Raw genomic sequence first — 19,200 nt, forward strand, 5'->3', positions numbered from 1 at the left:
TCTCCCAGCCTCCTAAACTCCTCCCCCTCTTTCCTGTTTCCTGTCCTTTCAGACTCCCAACAGCCAGAGCTCTCAGTTCTAATAATCACATGCAGCATCTAAACACCACAGGGTGGGTGCCAGGAGTCCAGGGTAGTGGGAATCTGCGTTGCTATTTTCTTGCTAAGATCAGGTCAGTGCTGTCCCCACACACACTGCCCTAGGGGACACAGCTGGGACTTTCCATGCTGACCAGCCCCACAGGCATCCCCTTTCTTCCAGGCAAACCCCACAGCCAGCCCCTCTTCTCGCCGAGCCCAGTCCCTCCCCAGGACACGGGCAGTGTGTCTGGTCTGGGCTCAGTGGGTGGGGGATGGGCAGTGGGGGATGCTGGAGGGTGTAACTGAGTCCTGGGGGGAACAGGAACTGTTGCTAATGAGACCGGGGCAGTGGGGAAGAGAGGGGAGGGGGTATTTCCCCATTTCCTGCCCCCTCCATCTGAGATAAGCTGCACTGGGTGCCAGTCCTAGTTCACATCTGCCAGCACGTTTGCACTAGGTGTTTGCATTGCACCTATGCCTAAGACATTGCTGTGCCAGGGGCCGTAACCCCTCCCCTCACTGGGGTTATGTAGGGTTACCATACGTCCTCTTTTTCCCGGACATGTCCAGCTTTTCGGCAGTCAAACCCCCGTCTGGGGGGGATTGCCAAAAAGCCGAACATGTCCGGGAAAATGGCGGCTCTGCTCCTCCCCGACTCTTTGGCTCTGTTTAAGAGCCGGGCTGCCTGAACGCTACCGGCTTCGGGCAGCCCCGTGCCTCCAGACCCTGCACCGCTGGAGCCCGGGAGGGGAAGTACCCGGCTGGGGGCGCAGGGTCCGGAGGCACGGGGGCTGCCCGAAGCCGGTAGCGCTTGGGCAGCCCGGCTCTTAAACAGAGCCGAAGAGTCGGGGAGGAGCAGAGCCGCGGCGGCTGGAGCCTCCAGCCACTGGAGGCTCTGACACAGTGTCAGTTACACAGAGCCCCAGCCGCTGGAGGCTCTGTTTAAGAGCCGGGCTGCCCAAGAACTCGAGACCCTGCGCCGCCGGAGCCCGGGAGGGGAAGTGCCGGGCTGGGGGCGCAGGGTCTGGAGGCACCGGGGCTGCCCGAAGCCGGTAGCGCTCGGGCAGCCCGGCTCTTAAACAGAGCCGCGGCGGCTGGAGCCTCCAGCCCCCGGGGCTCTGTGTAACTGACACAGTGTCAGTTACACAGAGCCAAAGAGGAGAAAAGCCTCCAGCCCCCGGGGCTCTGTGTAACTGACACAGTGTCAGTTACACAGAGCCCCAGCCGCTGGAGGCTCTGTTTAAGAACCGGGCTGCCCGAGAGCTACCGGCTTCGGGCAGCCCCCTTGCCTCCGGACCCTGTGCCCCCAGCCGGGCACTTCCCCTCCCGGGCTCCGGCGGCGCAGGGTCCAGAGGCACGGGGGCTGCCCGAAGCTGGTAGCGCTGGGGCAGCCCGGCTCTTAGAGCCTAAGAGGAGCAGAGCCTCCAGCTGCGGGGGCTCTGCTCCTCTTCGGCTCTGTGTAACTTATACAGTGTAAGTTACGTAGAGCCGCCGGAGCCCCGGAGGGGAAGTGCCCGGCTGGGGGCGCAGGGTCCGGAGGCATAGGGGCTGCCCAAAGCCCGAGCGCTACCGGCTTCACGGTTTGCTGGGCAGCCTCCAGACCCTGCGCCCCTGGCTGGGCGCTTCCCCTCCTGGGCTCCAGCTGCGCTGGGGAAGCGCCGGCTGGGGGCGCAGGGTCTGGGGGCTGCCCGGGAAACCATGAAGCTGGTAGCACTGGGGCAGCCCTTTCCCCCTGGCTGGGAGTGGGAGGGAGGAGGGGGCGGAGTTAGGGTGGGGAAGGGGCGGAGTTGGGGCGGGGCTAGGGGTGGGGAAATGGGCGGGGCCATGGCCCGTGGAGGGTCCTCTTTTTTTATTTATGAGATATGGTAACCCTAGGTTATGGATAATTAATTACAGGGTCATTGGAGCAGGGGAGCTGGACTCTGGGCTCCCGGGTGGGGGCCCGACCCACTGGGCTGCAGAGTCATTCTCATTCCCACGCTCTGACCCAGTGCCCATGGCAGTGTTTACATACAGGGGGACACCTTCAGCAGAAGAGACTGAGGGAGCCCCACATCAGACACCCGGAGCCCAGTAGTTCCAGCCCTCTCCTGAAGGGGGGAGACCCACATTCCAATTCCTGCCCCACATCACACAGGGGGATTAAATCTTGAACCCTGAGATCTGACAATGTTTCTGCTCCTGGCCCAGGTCTCCCTGCCCTCGCGGTTCTGACAGGCTGCACCTGCTGGGAGAGCCAGGTCTGCCCCTCACAGTGTACAAGGGGACTTTGTCTGTGACCATGTCCCCTTCACCCCATTCCTGGGACAGGGAACAGCAGTCCCAGGGTGCCTCCCTTCACCCCCCGGGAAGGGGAGTGAGAGCCCTCGGCCTCCTGGGCAGTGCGGTCTCCCTGCACAGATTCCTGTGTGAGCATGAAAGTGTCTCCACCCGGAGAGCTGTGTGCACCCAGCAAATACACAGATGTGCTCCTGGGATCAGGGGCCAGGGCTGGTACTCCCCCCCTCCCCCCGAGCCCGGGAGGAGCGGGGAACTTGGGGCAGTGTCAGTGAGTTCAGTGCTGGTGGTACGAGTGGGATTTACACCCTGGCTGCTGGAGCTCTGTGTATTGAGTGTACGAGGATGTCACAGCAGCCACAAGCCCCCCACTGTCCTGCCAACATGGCTCAGCCCTGACCCCTGCCAGAACCTCTCCCTCGGGAGGGACCATCCCTGTGCCCCGTTCAGGCCTTGACCTCCCTGTGGAGATGGCGGGTGCCATTAATGTGAGTTATGATGTGAGCTCCTGTCTGCTGGGAACCGGACTCTGAGCCTGGGCTGAGATCAGTGGCTGGGGAGTGAAAGTCCCCAGCTCCCCTCGCTCCCGCCCCCCGAGCTAGATGGTCCCCCTCCCTCCACAGACAGTCAGTGGTGTTACCAGCAATTCTCAGTGACCCCAGCAGGCAAGGCAAGGGCCTCTCTAAGGCGTGATGGGTGCAATCTGCTGCAAGGGAGATTTAAGCTGGAGATTTCTCATTCTCAGGGCAGTGACGCTCTGGATCAGGCTCCAAGGGAGGTTCTGGAATCCCCATCACTGGGGGTTTGTAAAAGCAGGTTGGACAAACCCCTGTCAGGGCTGGTCTAGGCCCTGTTCCAATGCAGGGGCCTGGACTAGATAGCTCCTCGAGGCCCCTTTCCACCCCACAGTTCTATGATTCCATGTTACAGCTGTTTCTGGGGCTGGGCTGAGGGCCCTGGTGTCTCTTAGCATGGTGAATGGTACCTGGTGGGTTTAAACTGTTTGTGACCATAGCAGCTGGCAGCTCACTGTCCCTGCCTGGGGACTGGACTGGCATGTGGCTGGCTGACTGTAACCAGATCAACTGGGTGTTACCAGTGCTTAATTTGTGCCAGGGCTTTCCAGGACTGGGCCCCAGCACCTCTAGGCTTGTTGTGTCAGTTGAGCCCTGGCACCTCTTTCATTACAAATTAAGCACTGGGTGTTACTGTGCTGTGTGGACAGGACCTAGGGTTGCCACCTGTCCAGGTTTTCCCATGATTGTCCATTTTTCCAGGTTGCTGTCCTGGGAAATCTGTAAGTCTCCTCATGACATTACAAATGTTGGGTTTTGTCAGTGGTTGTAGCAGGGGAGCTGCAGGATGCCTGTGCCTGTGTACAAGTAGCTCTGAGTCCTGAGTGTCTAGGAGCCATGGTACAAGCCATGTCTTGGTGCAGCTCAGGGGCACCAAGTGGGAGATGGGGATCGCAGGGCCCAATCACTACCATGCAAGTACCAGCTATGGGTCACCACCAGGTGTGAGCAGGGTAGATCTGGCACCATGTCCTGCTTGGCAAGGTTGGTGCCTGTGGCAGCACCAGGAGTAGGAGCTTGCACGGACTGGTGCCTTCTCCCAGGGATGGGAGGGGGACACAGTACCCTTGATGGGGGGTAGATGGTGTACATGAAGCAGGCAGATGTCCCAATTTTTTACAACTCTGAGGTGGCTACCCTAACAGGACTCCCTGACAATGTTTGTGTAACTGTTCTGGACAGCCTCCTCCCTCTCAACTCTATGTGATAGGATACCGGAGTGCATGAACCCCTGGGCCAGTGGTGTTACAATGTGTGTGCACATCCCCTGAGCTCACTTAATTCCTGATGGAGCTGCCCAGATGCTCCCAGAATGCACCAGCACAGGTGCGCGTGCGCGCACACACACACACACACACACACACACACACACACACACACACTGAGGCAGGCAGCGCACTGGGTGCAAACACACAAACATAGTTCAGCCACAGCTGTGAGGCGGAAAAGCTACCGTGTCAGCACAATTTGTTGTAAGTGGGTCAGGGGAGTGTCACAAACTTATTATAAAAACATGTCTGCCCTTGCAGCGGGGACGGGGCCTTCCTCGCCCCAAATACATGGGGAAACTGAATATCTCTTAGCTGGTCATGTTACGCTAGAAGGAGATTGTGGGCTAATGCTCTGTCTGACCATGGAAATATTGCTGTTGTGAAGTTTAGTGCAAATTATTGATAGATAAGAATGTACATCCTGCGGAACTCAGGTACTAGAAAGTTGACACTAGGCTCCAGTATTTCCTCATGAATCAGCATTTTCTCAAAGGAAACACACCTTTGTGCTGCAATAAACCTGGGGTATCTGCCCCTTTCCATCTGTCCTCAGTGATAATTGCTGTTTGCAGCCTTTTGAATTTCATATGAATTTCATTCTTTGTACGAGGAAAGGAGCAGCGAGCTCGCAAGGGAGTTGGGGCCTCGCCATGGGTAAAATATCAGTGGTATGTACAGTACCTGCGTAGAGCTAGGAGATTCTCCACCCTGTAACTATACACAGACAGAGGGGTGAAAACACCCCCGAACACAGGCAGGCTGAACAGGAGACAATGTCACACTGAGCTCAGCCTGGAGTGTCTCTAAAAATAAAACAAAGAGAAATGAGTCAATATCACATTATTGTGCAGAAGAGAAGAGAGTAAAAAACATCTTAAAGCAGGGAAGTTATAATCCTTAGACTCAGCCTGGAGGCTACATCAGCAGCCAGATACTGGCACCTCCTGGGCAATGAAATGGAATGGAATGGCACCTCCTGGGCAATGGAATTAGCAAGAGGAGAACTACTTCTGGCCACCTGACCAGGTTCAAGAGGTTATTAGAGCAAAACAGGGATCCTTCAGGAAACAGAAAATATTAAGCCTGTGAAGTCAGGAGAAAGGAGCATTGAGTGCATCCAGTGAAGTGTATGATGGGTATTAGGAGGCTAAAATTTAATTAGCAGAGTATTAAAAAAATACCAGAGAATTATTTCAGTCTATTGGAATCCAGTGAGAGAATCGATGGGTCTCCTGGATCAGCAGGGGGTAAAGGGAACTATTGAGGAGGGCAAGGACAATGCTGAGAGACAGTACTGATTTCTTTGCATTAGTTTTCACCACACAGGGTGTGTTGGGGAGAGGCCTGTCCTTGAGCTGCTCTTTTCAGGAAATAAAAGTGAGGGATTGGGGTGTGAAGAGGAGATACTGGAACAAACTGATAAATGAAAGACCTAGCATTCACCAAGACCAGAAAAGATCCCTGACAGATGGCAAATGCCCAAGTGTTGTGAAATGACATCAGAGCCAGAAGACTGAGGCCTTGTCTACACTACACAGTTTTGGCGACAAGCCAGGTTTCAAAACTCTCCTGCTTTGCTAACAAAATAAAACCACCTCAATGAGAGGCGTAGAGCTTTTTGCAGTAAAGTTATATGAATAAACTGTTAGAGTAGATACCATGCTTGGTTATGTCACCATAAATGGCCTCCAGGAGATGTCCCACAATGCCCATCCTGACCGCTCTAGTCAGCAGCTCAAACTCCTCTGCCCTGCACCCAGGTACACAGGCATCCAGCCCTCCCTCTTTATAGGCCCAGGAAATTTTGAAATTCCACTTCCTGTTTGCTCGGCATGGAGACTTCACGTAACCCTTCTGCCCATCTAAGTTGGCAGCAACAAGGGCTGGGTTCTGTATCTAGGGGTTCCGTTTCAATAACGCAATGCAAAACCGGCTCGAGCCCCCATCCAGTTACCTGGGACAATTACATACCACCCCCTGGGCGCCTCTAAGAGGCAATACTTCCCCTCTCGCAAGCACAGAGTCTGAGTGTAGCAGAAAATGTTTAATAACATGAAGTAAACGACATCAACATTAACTTGGAAAAAACACCACAAACTGGATTCCTAACACAAACCATGAGCAAAAGACCCAGCCCAGCAAATTGGGCCGTGTCCTTTCCCTTTGGTTCTTGAATCCAGCAACCCAAAAATCACCCAGAGACCCCAAAGTCCAACACCCCCAAAGTCTCTTGGGTCCAGCAACCATCCAAAGTCCCAAAAGTCCAACAACCCCCAAAGTCTCTGTCCCTGGTCAGTGCAGCCCCAGAGTAAAAGGGGGGGCACGCAGGGTGTTAAGTGCTCGCTGCTCCTCCCACCATCTCCACAAACTGCTCCACCAGCCGCTTAGCAATATAGCTTCAGGCTCCCCCACTAGTTATCACAGCACTCAGTGATCTCAGCTCTTAGTAACTTTAGCTCTTTTGTGATTTCAGCTCAGAGTAGGGGAGCCCCACTGCTGGTGCACTATTGGCCCAAAGTGAATTCAGCTCAGCAGCCTGTAACTAGACTCCTAAGGGAATCAAAGTTAGCTCTGACATTTAACAGGGGAGGGAGGGAGAGAGAGAAGGTGATACAATTGGTGTTTCAGGCCCTCAAAAGGGCCCATACCATCAGATATAAATACCTGTCCCTATCCCTTCTAAATTCACTGGGTTGTGGAACCCATGTCCCTTGTCTAGCGAAAACAACAAGGAGTCTGGTGGCACCTTAAAGACTAACAGATTTATTTGGGCATAAGCTTTCGTGAGTAAAAACCTCACTTCTTCGGATGCATAGAGTGAAAGTTACAGATGCAGGCATTATATACTGACACATGGAGAGCAGGGAGTTACTTCACAAGTGGAGAACCAGTGTTGACAGTGCCAATTCAATCAGGGTGGATGTAGTCCACTCCCAGTAATAGATGAGGAGGTGTCAATTCCAGGAGAGGAAAAGCTGCTTCTGTAGTGAGCCAGCCACTCCCAGTCCCTATTCAAGCCCAGATTAATGGTGTTGAATTTGCAAATGAATTTTAGTTCTGCTGTTTCTCTTTGAAGTCTGTTTCTGAAGTTTTTTTGTTCAATGATAGTGACTTTTAAATCTGTAATAGAATGACCAGGGAGATTGAAGTGTTCACTTACTGGCTTGTGTATGTTACCATTCCTGATATCCGATTTGTGTCCATTTATTCTTTTGCGGAGGGACTGTCCGGTTTGGCCAATGTACATGGCAGAGGGGCATTGCTGGCACATGATGGCATATATGATAACCCGGAAACCCTGGACGGACCATCATCTCAGGCATTGTCACTCTGACAGCAGGATTATCTGGCTATTTGGACTCTCTCCTCAGACCCTATGCTACCAGCACTCCCAGCTATCTTCGAGACACCACCGACGTCCTGAGGAAACTACAATGCATTGATGTTCTTCCTGAAAACACCATCCTGGCCACCATGGATGTAGAAGCACTTTATACCAATATTCCACATGAGGATGGACTACAAGCTGTCAGGAACAGTATCCCTGATGAGGCCACAGCAAGCCAGGTGGCTGAGCTTTGTGACTTTGTCCTCACCCACAACCACTTCAGATTTGGGGACAACTTATACCTTCAAGTCAGTGGCACTGCTATGGGTACCCGCATGGCCCCACAGTATGCCAACATTTTTATGGCTGACTTAGAACAACGCTTCCTCAGCTCTCGTCCCCTAGTGCCCCTCCTCTACTTGCGCTACATTGATGACATCTTCATCATATGGACCCATGGAAAGGAGGCCCTTGAAGAATTCCACCTGGACTTCAACAATTTCCACCCCACCATCAACCTCAGCCTGGACCAGTCCACACAGGAGATCCACTTCCTGGACACTACAGTACAAATAAGTGATGGTCACATAAACACCACCCTATACCGGAAACCTACTGACCGCTATACATACCTACATGCCTCCAGCTTCCATCCAAGACACATCACACGATCCATTGTCTACAGCCAAGCCCTAAGATACAACCGAATTTGCTCCAACCCCTCAGACAGAGACAAACACCTACAAGATCTTTATCAAGCATTCGTAAAACTACAATACCCACCTGGGGAAGTGAGGAAACAGATTGACAGAGCAAGATGGGTACCCAGAAATCACCTACTACAGGACAGGCCCAACAAGGACAATAACAGAACACCACTGGCCATCACATACAGCCCCCAGCTAAAACCTCTCCAGCGCATTATCCACGATCTACAACCTATCCTGGAAAATGATCCCTCACTCTCACAGACCTTGGGAGGCAGGCCAGTCCTCGCTTACAGACAACCCCCCAACCTGAAGCAAATACTCAACTACACACCACACCACAGAAACACCAACCCAGGAACCTATCCCTGTAGCAAACCTCGTTGCCTACTCTGTCCCCATATCTACTCTGGCAACAGCATCAGAGGACCCAACCACATCAGCCACACCATCAGGGGCTCATTCACCTGCACATCCACTAATGTCATATATGCCATCATGTGCCAGCAATGCCCCTCTGCCATGTACATTGGCCAAACCGGACAGTCCCTCCACAAAAGAATAAATGGACACAAATCGGATATCAGGAATGGTAACATACACAAGCCAGTAAGTGAACACTTCAATCTCCCTGGTCATTCTATTACAGATTTAAAAGTCACTATCATTGAACAAAAAAACTTCAGAAACAGACTTCAAAGAGAAACAGCAGAACTAAAATTCATTTGCAAATACAACACCATTAATCTGGGCTTGAATAGGGACTGGGAGTGGCTGGCTCACTACAGAAGCAGCTTTTCCTCTCCTGGAATTGACACCTCCTCATCTATTACTGGGAGTGGACTACATCCACCCTGATTGAATTGGCACTGTCAACACTGGTTCTCCACTTGTGAAGTAACTCCCTGCTCTCCATGTGTCAGTATATAATGCCTGCATCTGTAACTTTCACTCTATGCATCCGAAGAAGTGAGGTTTTTACTCACGAAAGCTTATGCCCAAATAAATCTGTTAGTCTTTAAGGTGCCACCAGACTCCTTGTTGTTTTTGTAGATACAGACTAACACGGCTACCCCCTGATTCTTGTCTAGCGAGTGCTACTTAGGTGATGGTGAGATCCTCTGTCATTAAACAGTCTCATTGTCCTTGATTCACATAATCAGGGTAACAACACTTTATTCCTCCTGCCCCAATAACAGAGAAACTGGGGATCCCACCCCATCCAAAGTAACCACTATCAGTTGCTGTTGTCTCATGCCAGGCGGGTGGGTATGCCTATGCAAACAAGATCAGCCCCTGGAGTTCTTTTCCACACTCGCCATAATTCACCACCAGATGTCAGGGTAGAGCTCATCCTGACTCTGCTTACATCCATATTGCATCTTCCCAGCTGACCATGGTGGCTCCACACAGCAAATGCTCTCCTGCTTGGAGCACACCTGAATTGTTGGATCTGCTGGCGCTGAGGGGAGAGGAGGCTGTGCAGTCCCAGCTCCACTCTAGATGTAGGAACTTGAATACCTACAGGGAGATTTCTTGTGAAATGTTAGATAAGGGCTATAAACGGGACTTCATCAGTGCCATGCAAAGATAAAGGAGCTGAGGCAGGCGTACCAGAAGGCAAGGGGGACAAACTGTCACTCTGGTGCTGCATTAAAGACCTGCCTCTTCTATAAGGAGCTGAACTCCATGTCTGATAGCAATGCCACCTCCACCGCCAAGAACACCATGGATACTTCGGTGGGGCCGGAGATGGCAGACAGAGGACTCAACCCCAAGGACAAAGTTGTGGACAAAGAGGTCAATATGGAGGATGATGTGGAACACACAGCAGAGTCTTCCAGTGGCGCAGTGAGCCAGGACCTCTTTTCCATTCCAGAGGGGTCTAGCCAGTCCCATCAGTCCATCTCAGGTGCACATGATGCAGGAGAGGAGACACCTGGTAAGTGATCTTTTTGAGTTGATTCTTCTTGGTTATATGAGGTAGAACTGTCCTTTGTGCTGTATATTCTAAAAGTGGGTGAAGGGATAGAAATGTACAAGACTAGCTGTGTTTGCATGTGCTCCACTTTCCCCTGTGCAGCTAGGCAGTGCATCAGAACTGTGATAATGCACACTGAAATTTCATGGGAATGCTCCTGTGAGATCTCTAGGAATCTTTCCTGGAGGTACTCGCCAATCCCATGCTGAAGGATCCTTGGCAGAGCTGCTTTTTTCCTTCCCACATTGTAAGAAACTTTCCAAGCCATTTGGCAATCACTTCTGCAGGGACCAAAGCAGCACAAAGGTGAGCAGCATAGAGATTGTGTCTGAAGCCACACACAAGCAGGACATACACCTTTGCATCTTTGCTCTCCCACAGGAGTGAGATATCAGCTTCAATGACCCCAGCCTGTGGAAAATGGGGGCAGAATTTATAATATTGTCCCTATGCCTGCAGTAATCCCCTTAAAAAGGCACATAGACCCTTTGACCCATCTTGAGTGCTCACCCCACCCTAGGCAGAACTCACCATCTTTACGGTGTTCGCCAAGATGTGTGCTTGCTAAGAGACAGTGAGAAACTGATTCAGACGTAAAAAAGGTGTATTTTACTATAATGAGTCAATGAGGCGCGTGAACTAACAATCATACTTCTGTTTATTGTTTGTTCTGCTCCTGCAGATGTGGCCTTCAGAGGAATCCCCTAAACACTGGTGGAATGCCTCCACCAGATAAGGAAGTGATCAAGCTGGAGTAAGAAGAACATATTCCAAGAGGTGCTCCAATCCACAGAGGCTGAAAAAAGAGAACACGGAGGTGGAGACAGACTCTTTCCAATTTTTCCACATCCTTCTTGTAGTGTGGGGCCCAAAACTGGACACAGTACTCCAGATGAGGCCTCACCAATGCCAAATAGAGGGGAATGATCACGTCCCTCGATCTGCTGGCAATGCTCCTACTTATACAGCCCAAAATGCCGTTAGCCTTCTTGGCAACAAGGGCACACTGTTGACGGATATCCAGCTTCTCGTCCACTGTAACCCCTAGGTCCTTTTCTGCAGAACTGCTGTCTAGCCACTCGGTCCCTAGTCTGTAGTAGTGCATGGGATTCTTCTGTTCTAAGTGCAGGACTCTGCACTTGTCCTTGTTGAACCTCATCAGATTTCTTTTGGCCCTAACCTCTAATTTGTCTAGGTCCCTCTGTATCCTATCCCTACCCTCCAGCGTATCTACCACTCCTCCCAGTTTAATGTCATCTGCAAACTTGCTGAGAGTGCAGTCCACGCCATCCTCCAGATCATTAATGAAGATATTGGACAAAACCGGCCCCAGTACTGACCCTTGGGGCACTCCACTTGATACCGGCTGCCAACTAGACATGGAGCCATTGATCATTACCTGTTGAGCCCGACGATCTAGCCAGCTTTCTATCCACCTTATAGTCCATTCATCCAGCCCATACTTCTTTAACTTGCTGGCAAGAATACTGTGGGAGATCATATCAAAAGCTTTGCTAAAGTCAAGGAATAACACGTCCACTGCTTTCCCCTCATCCACGGAGCCAGTTATCTCCTCATAGAAGGCAATTAGGTTAGTCAGGCATGACTTGCCCTTGGTGAATCCATGCTGACTGTTCCTGATCACTTTCCTCTCCTCTAAGTGCTTCAAAATTGATTCCTTGAGGCCTGCTCCATGATTTTTCAAGGGACTGAGTTGAGACTGACTGGCCTGTCGTTCCCAGATCCTCCTCCTTCCTTGTGCTTGGGGGGTGAGCAGAGGGGCAGGCACCAGTGGGGCAGAGGGGGAGTGAGAGGAGGGGCAGGAGCCAGGAGACTGGGTGGGAGGATAAAGGCAGGGGACAGAGGTTGTGAGGGGAGGGGTGGGTGCCAGGAGTCTGCATTGCTGGTTTGTTGCTAAGAGCAGGTCGGTGCCACCCCCACACACACTGCCCTAGGGGACAGAGCTGGGACTCTCCACGCTGGCCAGCCCCACGGGCATCCCCTTTCTTCCAGGCAAACCCCACAGCTAGCCCCTTCTCTCACCCAGCACAGTGTGCTTGGGGGACGAGGGGAGAAGAGGCAGGGTTGGGGCAGGGGCTGAGGTAAGGGGGTGGAATGGGGTTGGGGTGAGGGTGGAGCAGGGGTGGGAAGGGGCAGGGGCTTGGGAAAAGGCTGGAGTGGGGGCAGGGCCTTGGGCAGAGGGGTCAAGCACCCCCAGCTAGAGGAGAAGTCAGTGCCTATGGAACGGTATGCCGAGATGTTCTGGGAAGTTGCAAGGAAAGTGTGGGAGGAATGTGGAGAGGGCCTGAAAAGCAGTTCTGTATCAGCTGCAGAAGGGTGCGAGTACACGTGTTCTGCCTAGACTGTGATTAGGGACTTCCAACATCTCTCTTTGCTCCTCCATCACTATTACCATCCATTCCTAGCATCCCTCGATCTGCTGGCAATGCTCCTACTTATACAGCCCAAAATGCCGTTAGCCATCTTGGCCACAAGGGCACACTGTTGACTCATATCCAGCTTCTCGTCCACTGTAACCCCTATGTCCTTTTCTGCAGAACTGCTGCCTAGCCACTCAGTCCCAAGTCGTGATGTGTTGGTCAGAGTGAGCAGTATACCAGTTCACAGTTCGGGATCCATTCCTGCATACCAAAGAGGCAGAGCACGCAGTGCACAAACTGTTGAAAGATGGTGCCAAATGCGGACAGAAGCACAGGGATTGCTGGGATGCGAAGCAATGCATCACGGAGCATTGGGACAGGACCCAGGATGTCCCCCAACCACCTCCATCTTCCCACAACTCTTAGCAGTAGAAGAGGAAGCTATCTGTGTGATAGCTTCCCAGAGTGCACCGCTCCGAATACTGCTGCAAGTGTGAACATGTTATTGCACAGGCAGCTGACAGTGTGAACATACAACAGTGTTTTCCCTTCAGCACTTTCTGAACGGCGCTGTAACTCCTGGTGCTGTAACTCTGCCAGTGTAGACATACTCTTAGAAATCCTTTCAGCTGCCCCAGGTGTGGCGGGGTTCCCACTATCAGCCCCAGGCAGCTGCTCCCCTGACAGCCTGGGAAGTGAGAGAAGGAACTCCCCTGCAGCCCTCCTGCCCCAAGAAGGGTGAAGAACCCTAAGGAACAGATATGAGGTTGGAGACTGCAGGGGGCTGAAGTGAGGAGGGTGGGTGTCTAAAGGGGTGGGAGGACAGTATTGATGGTGGGTTCTGAGCAGAAGGGATGAGTGCTGGGAGGATGTACTGAGTCCGGTGGGGATTGATGGGTTACGGGGGACTGGAGTGGTGGTGTAGTGATGATGGGGGTGGGGGATTGAATTGGGGGGATGAATTAAGTGGGGTTGGGTGGGGACAGAACTGATGGGGGACCAGGGGACAGGATTAATTGCTGGGCAGGAGACTGGCAGATGTGGAACTGAGAGCTCCTGTAACAAGGTTCAAAATCACCTTACTCAGTGTGTGGGAGACTGGGCGGCACTAATCGTCAATGTGCACATCCCGGCCATGGGCAGGGGGAGTTCAAACATCATGGGACTGACCTAAAAAACACTATATAATCTTTTATTAAAATGTCATGATTTGGGGGCCAATCTCATGATTTTTGGGGGTCAGACTAATGATTTTTGAACTCCTGAAATTGGCAATACTGCATTGATCAGCAAAGGTAGGGGTAGCAAATTGTGACAGGCATATTGTTGCCTGATATTAGGAGGTTAATATTATTAGTTAGATAATATGAGTTATAGGCTTGCCAATTGATCTGATCTGAAGATAATAAGGTTCTTGTCCCAGAATCAGGCTACACAGAGTTCGCAAGGACCATTGGGATGTACGACAAGGACACTCACATTGAGACAAATGTAGCCTTAAAGACTTCTATTGAGATAAATGGAATAGTAATCAAACAGTAATTAAATGGTAAAATAATCAATAGTTACAAAGGCAATAATATTGTTCTAGATATACATGTGATATTATGCATTATAAAGCTTTTGATTAATATACTCAGAGCCTTCTTTGATAACTTGGTGGTAAGAGACCAAGGACCAGCCTCACCTCTGGCATGCCAAGAGATTTCAGGTCCAGGTTCCTCAATTCCTAAGTGGGAAGTGCAGAGTTTAGGAGAAGCTAGAGAGCTAAAAGATATAGAAGACTGAAGAAGCTAACTTAGAGTTTTACTGAACTAACTGACTTAAAACTTACAATTCAGAACTAACAGATTAATAAACTAATAAACAAAAGGGTAATAAACTACGAACAAAAAAGCCTCTTTGTCATAGCGGGTCACTCCTCTTATAGAGCTTGAACACCTGAACCCTCTACCTATGTCTAAACTTAGTTTCCTCACCCACAGAAATGTTGGGGTGCACTTACTCCATAGGCTGGTATGTTTGTATATATTGATGACATATACACACATATTAATGACATTAGCTCATTCTCACATTTGTTATTTCTGTCCTATCCGGTTATTTCAGTTATTTGCAAGTTCCAAGTTGCGATGTACCTGTTAATTTTAAAGAGGGTATCCATTTAGGTAGCCCCCATACCACCCTGCTTAAACACATTCTTTATGTATCTATGTTAAAAGTCACAACCATATAATGCACCTTATGCTTTAGCTTATCAACACCTATCTAGGTGAAAGGTCCCAAACATATAAACACTAACTTTGCCTTAGCTCAGCATACAACCCTTGGGTCAGGCCAAGGGTCCATCTAGCCCAGTATCCTGACAGTGGCCAGTGCCAGGTGCCCCAGAGGGAATAAACAGAACAGGTAATCAAGTGATCCAACCCCTGTCACTCACTCCCAGCTTCTGGCAAATAGAGGCTAGGGACATCATTCCTGCCCAGCCTGGCTAATAGCCATTGATAGATCTATCCTCCATGAATTTATCTAGTTCTTTTTTGAACCCTGTTATAGTCTTGGCCTTCACAACATCCTCTGGCAAGGAGTTCCACAGGTTGACTATGCGTTGTGTGAAGAAATACTTCCTTTTATTTGTTTTAAACATGCTGCCTATTAATTTCATTTGGTGTCCCCTAGTTCTTGTGTTATGAGAAGTAGTAAACAACACTTTCTTATCTACGTTCTCTATACCAGTCATGATTTTATAGACCTCAATCATATCTCCCCTTAGCCGTCTCTTTTCCAAGCTGAAAAGTCCCAGTCTTATTAATCTTTCTTCATACGGAAGCCGTTCCATACCCCTAATAATTTTTGTTGCCCTTTTCTGAACCTTTACTAATTCTAATATATATTTTTGAGAAGGGGCAACCACCTCTGCACACAGTATTCAAGATGTGGGCGTACCATGGATTTATATAGAGGCAACATGATATTTTCTGTCCTATTATCTATCCCTTTCTTAGGCCTGGTCTACACTAGGCGTTTATGTCGAAGTTATCGCCGTTACATCGAATCAACCCTGCACCCGTCCACATTCAATGCTATTTAGTTCGACATAGAGGTCTCTTTAATTCGACTTCTGTACTCCTCCCTGACGAGGGGAGTAGCGCTAAATTCGACATGGCCATGTCGAATTAGGCTAGGTGTGGATGGAAATCGACGCTAATAGCTCCGGGAGCTATCCCACAGTGCACCACTCTGTTGATGCTCTGGACAGCAGTACGAGCTCGGATGCTCTGACCAGCCACACAGGAAAAGCCCCGGGAAAATTTGAATTTGAATTCCTTTTCCTGTCTGGCCAGTTTGAATCTCATTTCCTGTCTGGACATCGTGGCGATCACAGCAGCACTGGCAATGATGCAGAGCTCTCCAGAAGTGATGGCCGTGCAGTCTGTGAATAGAAAGAGGGCCCCAGCATGGACTGATCGGGAAGTCTTGGATCTCATCGCTGTGTGGGGCGATGAGTCTGTGCTTTCCGAGCTGCGATCCAAAAGACGGAATGCAAAGATCTACGAGAAGATCTCTAAAGACATGTCAGAGAGATGATACAGCCGGGATGCAACGCAGTGCCGCGTGAAAATCAAGGAGCTGAGACAAGGCTACCAGAAGACCAAAGAGGCAAACGGACACTCCGGATCCCATCCCCAGACATCCCGTTTCTACGAGGCACTGCATTCCATCCTCGGTGCGGTCGCCACCACTACCCCACCACTGACCGTGGACTCTGAGGATGGGATAGTGTCCACGGCCGGTTCCTCGGACATGTTAGGGGACGGGGAAGATGAGGAAGGAGATGAGGAGGGCGAGGCAGTCGGCAGCGCTCACAACGCTGATTTCCCCGACAGCCAGGATCTCTTCATCACCCTTACAGAGATCCCCTACCAAGCGTCCCCAGCTGTTACCCCGGACACAGAATCTGGGGAAGGATCATCCAGTAAGTGTTGTAAACATCTAAACATTTATTTTTAACAGAACAGGAATATTAACAATTAAAAGAATGGGTTGTTCATGATTACTTTGCCCTAGTCGCTTAACGGTTCAGTCATGGGCAGTGCAAGTTTTGAAAAAAAATCTAGCAATGTCCGGTTTTCCGTGATTGTCCTGCCCAAGCCGCTCTACTGTTTAGTCCCTGCTACTGCAGCTACAGTAAAATGCGGTCTATATGTCCGGGGATAGAGCAGTAATCCTCCTGGGACATCTCGATGAAGCTCTCCTGGAGGTAATTGGAAAGCCGTTGCATGAGGTTCCTGGGGAGAGCGGCCTTATTGGGTCCTCCGAAGTACGACACGTTGTCGCGCCACGAGACTATCAAGTACTCGGGAATCATTGCTCTGCACAGCAGGGTGGCATACGGCCCTGGTCTTTGGAGGCTTTCCCGGAGCATTCTCTCTCTCTCGCTCTCAGAGATCCTCATCAGGGTGATGTCGCCCATGGTGACCTGCTTTGAATTAGGTAGGGGAATGTTAGTGTTGGGACTGCTTGACCGTTCCTTTACAGAACTGTAACCGCTGGTTTGCAGCCACGCGGTGGAGGCGGGAGAGGGGCAGCCGAAAGGGATCGTTCCCGGGGACAGCCGCGAGGGGGTGGGACAGGGGCAGAGTTCCCGCTTGCCGGATTGCTGGCAGCAGGGACTGACATTGCTTTAAATGTGAAATGAGGCCAGTGGTAATATAAAAGTTTTAAACTGCCACAGGTCTACGGCTTACCATGTCTGCCTGCAACAGAAATTCCGTTGTGCTGCCCCGCTTCTCAAATGTGCTGTGCAAGACCCCAGGCACTGAATGCAAAGGCCGAGAATTCGACCTTGTGCTGAGTGCGCATGTGATAGGTGCTGTGCATGGTCTTGTTCACAGAGAAAGACTATGTTCTTTGTTCACAACTACATTTATCTTTCTGAGGAATTCACTCCCTTTTTCCCATTTCCACAGCCCCATCTGCGACTGTCTCACAACCTAGCCTGGCATCACACTCCCAGAGGCTAGCGCGGATTAGGCATAAGAAGAAGAGGACACGGGAGGACATGTTCTCAGAGCTTATGGCCTGTTCCCAAGCCCAGGCAGCACAGCAGACCCAGTGGCGGGAGAACTTGACCCAAATGCACCAAGCAAACATGGATCGGGAGGAGAGGTGGCGGCAGGAAGACCAGCAGGCGACTCAAACGCTGCTTGGACTACTGAGGGAGCAAACAGACACGCTCCGGCGCCTTGTGGATGTTCTGCAGGAACGGAGGCAGGAGGACAGAGCCCCGCTGCAGTCCATCTCTAACCGCCCTCCCCCGCCACCAAGTCCCATACCCACCTCACCCAAAGTGCAAAGAAGGAGAGGCGGCAGAGTCCGTGCTAACTCTCACTCCACCCCTGCAGAGAGCTCGAGTAGCAGAAGGCTCTCATTCCCCAAAATTTGAAAAGTTCTTTCCTTCCCGCCTGACACAAGCCCCCGTCCAAGTTTCACCTCCCAGTTCCATGTGTAGTTGATAATAAAAAATAAGTTTCTGTTAACTACTGTTTCAATCATGTTCTTTTGGAGGAGGAGGGGAAAGGGGGTTGGTAATTGGACAGGACAGTCATCTTTGGCAGGGTACATAGGCGGGGGCAGGCACAGCAGTAGGGCACATAGACAGTGCAGTGATGCAATGACTAGTTACCCTGGTTAGTCTGGGAGGTGGTTTTCATGTTATGTGGTGGGGGGCGGGTTGCTCTGTGACTTTGTGGCGGGGGAGGGCAGTTACAGATCTTAAGCGGTGGTCCTTATGCAGGATCACAGAGCCATGCAGCAGGGGATCTGTAACCGTCCTCCCCCTGCCACAAAGTCACATAGCCCCCCCATACACACAGTCTCGATCAGGAGGGGTGACAGGCTCTGCTGAAACAACCATCCCACCGCAGCGGAGCCTGTCAATCCTTGAGTTTAGAAGCTTCATTCGCGTCACTACACTACACCTGCTCCGCACCACAGTCTGCATCCCAGTTTTAAAAAATTCCCGTGAAAACAGTAGTAAAGAAAACGGTGTGCATTAACAAAGTAGAACTATTTTTATTTCGACACGTGTGTTGGAGGGGGGGTGAAGGGGGTATGTAACTGGATAGGATAGTCAACATTAACTGGGTAAAGAAACGGGGGCAGGTTCAGCTTCTCTGTACACAAACTTTAAAGTCACAGGTTACCCTGCTCACTCAGGAACTTTGCTTTCAAAGCCTCCCGGATGCACAGCGCTTCCCGCTGGTCTCTTCTAATCGCCCGGCTGTCTGGCTGTGCGTAATCAGCAGCCAGGCTATTTTCCTCAACCTCCCACCCCGCCATAAAGGTCTCCCCCTTGCTCTCACAGAGATTGTGGAGCACACAGCAAGCTGATATAACAATGGGGATACTGGTTTCGCTGAGATCAAAGCGAGTCAGTAAGCTTCTCCATCTCCCCTTGAGACGGCCAAAAGCACACTCCACCACCATTCTGCACTTGCTCAGCCGGTAGTTGAAGAGTTCTTTTTCAGTGTCCAGGGCGCCAGTATAGGGCTTCATGAGCCAGGGCATTAGCGGGTAGGCTGGGTCCCCGAGGATGAC

The 19,200-nt window shown here is 51.0% G+C and overlaps 1 protein-coding gene across 1 annotated transcript; it reads left to right on the top strand.

The window, feature by feature from the left end:
* The first annotated feature begins 16,333 nt into the window (after window positions 1–16,333).
* Window positions 16,334–18,086, top strand: LOC128848350 (uncharacterized). Its single transcript, XM_054048329.1, has 2 exons — window positions 16,334–16,576; window positions 17,571–18,086. Exons 1-2 carry the CDS (start codon window positions 16,405–16,407, stop codon window positions 18,044–18,046), a joined length of 648 nt encoding a protein of 215 aa, XP_053904304.1. The 5' UTR covers window positions 16,334–16,404; the 3' UTR covers window positions 18,047–18,086.
* Window positions 18,087–19,200: the final 1,114 nt, after the last annotated feature.

This window comes from Malaclemys terrapin, chromosome 13 (assembly GCF_027887155.1).
Source record: "Malaclemys terrapin pileata isolate rMalTer1 chromosome 13, rMalTer1.hap1, whole genome shotgun sequence".
Taxonomy (NCBI): domain Eukaryota; kingdom Metazoa; phylum Chordata; order Testudines; family Emydidae; genus Malaclemys; species Malaclemys terrapin.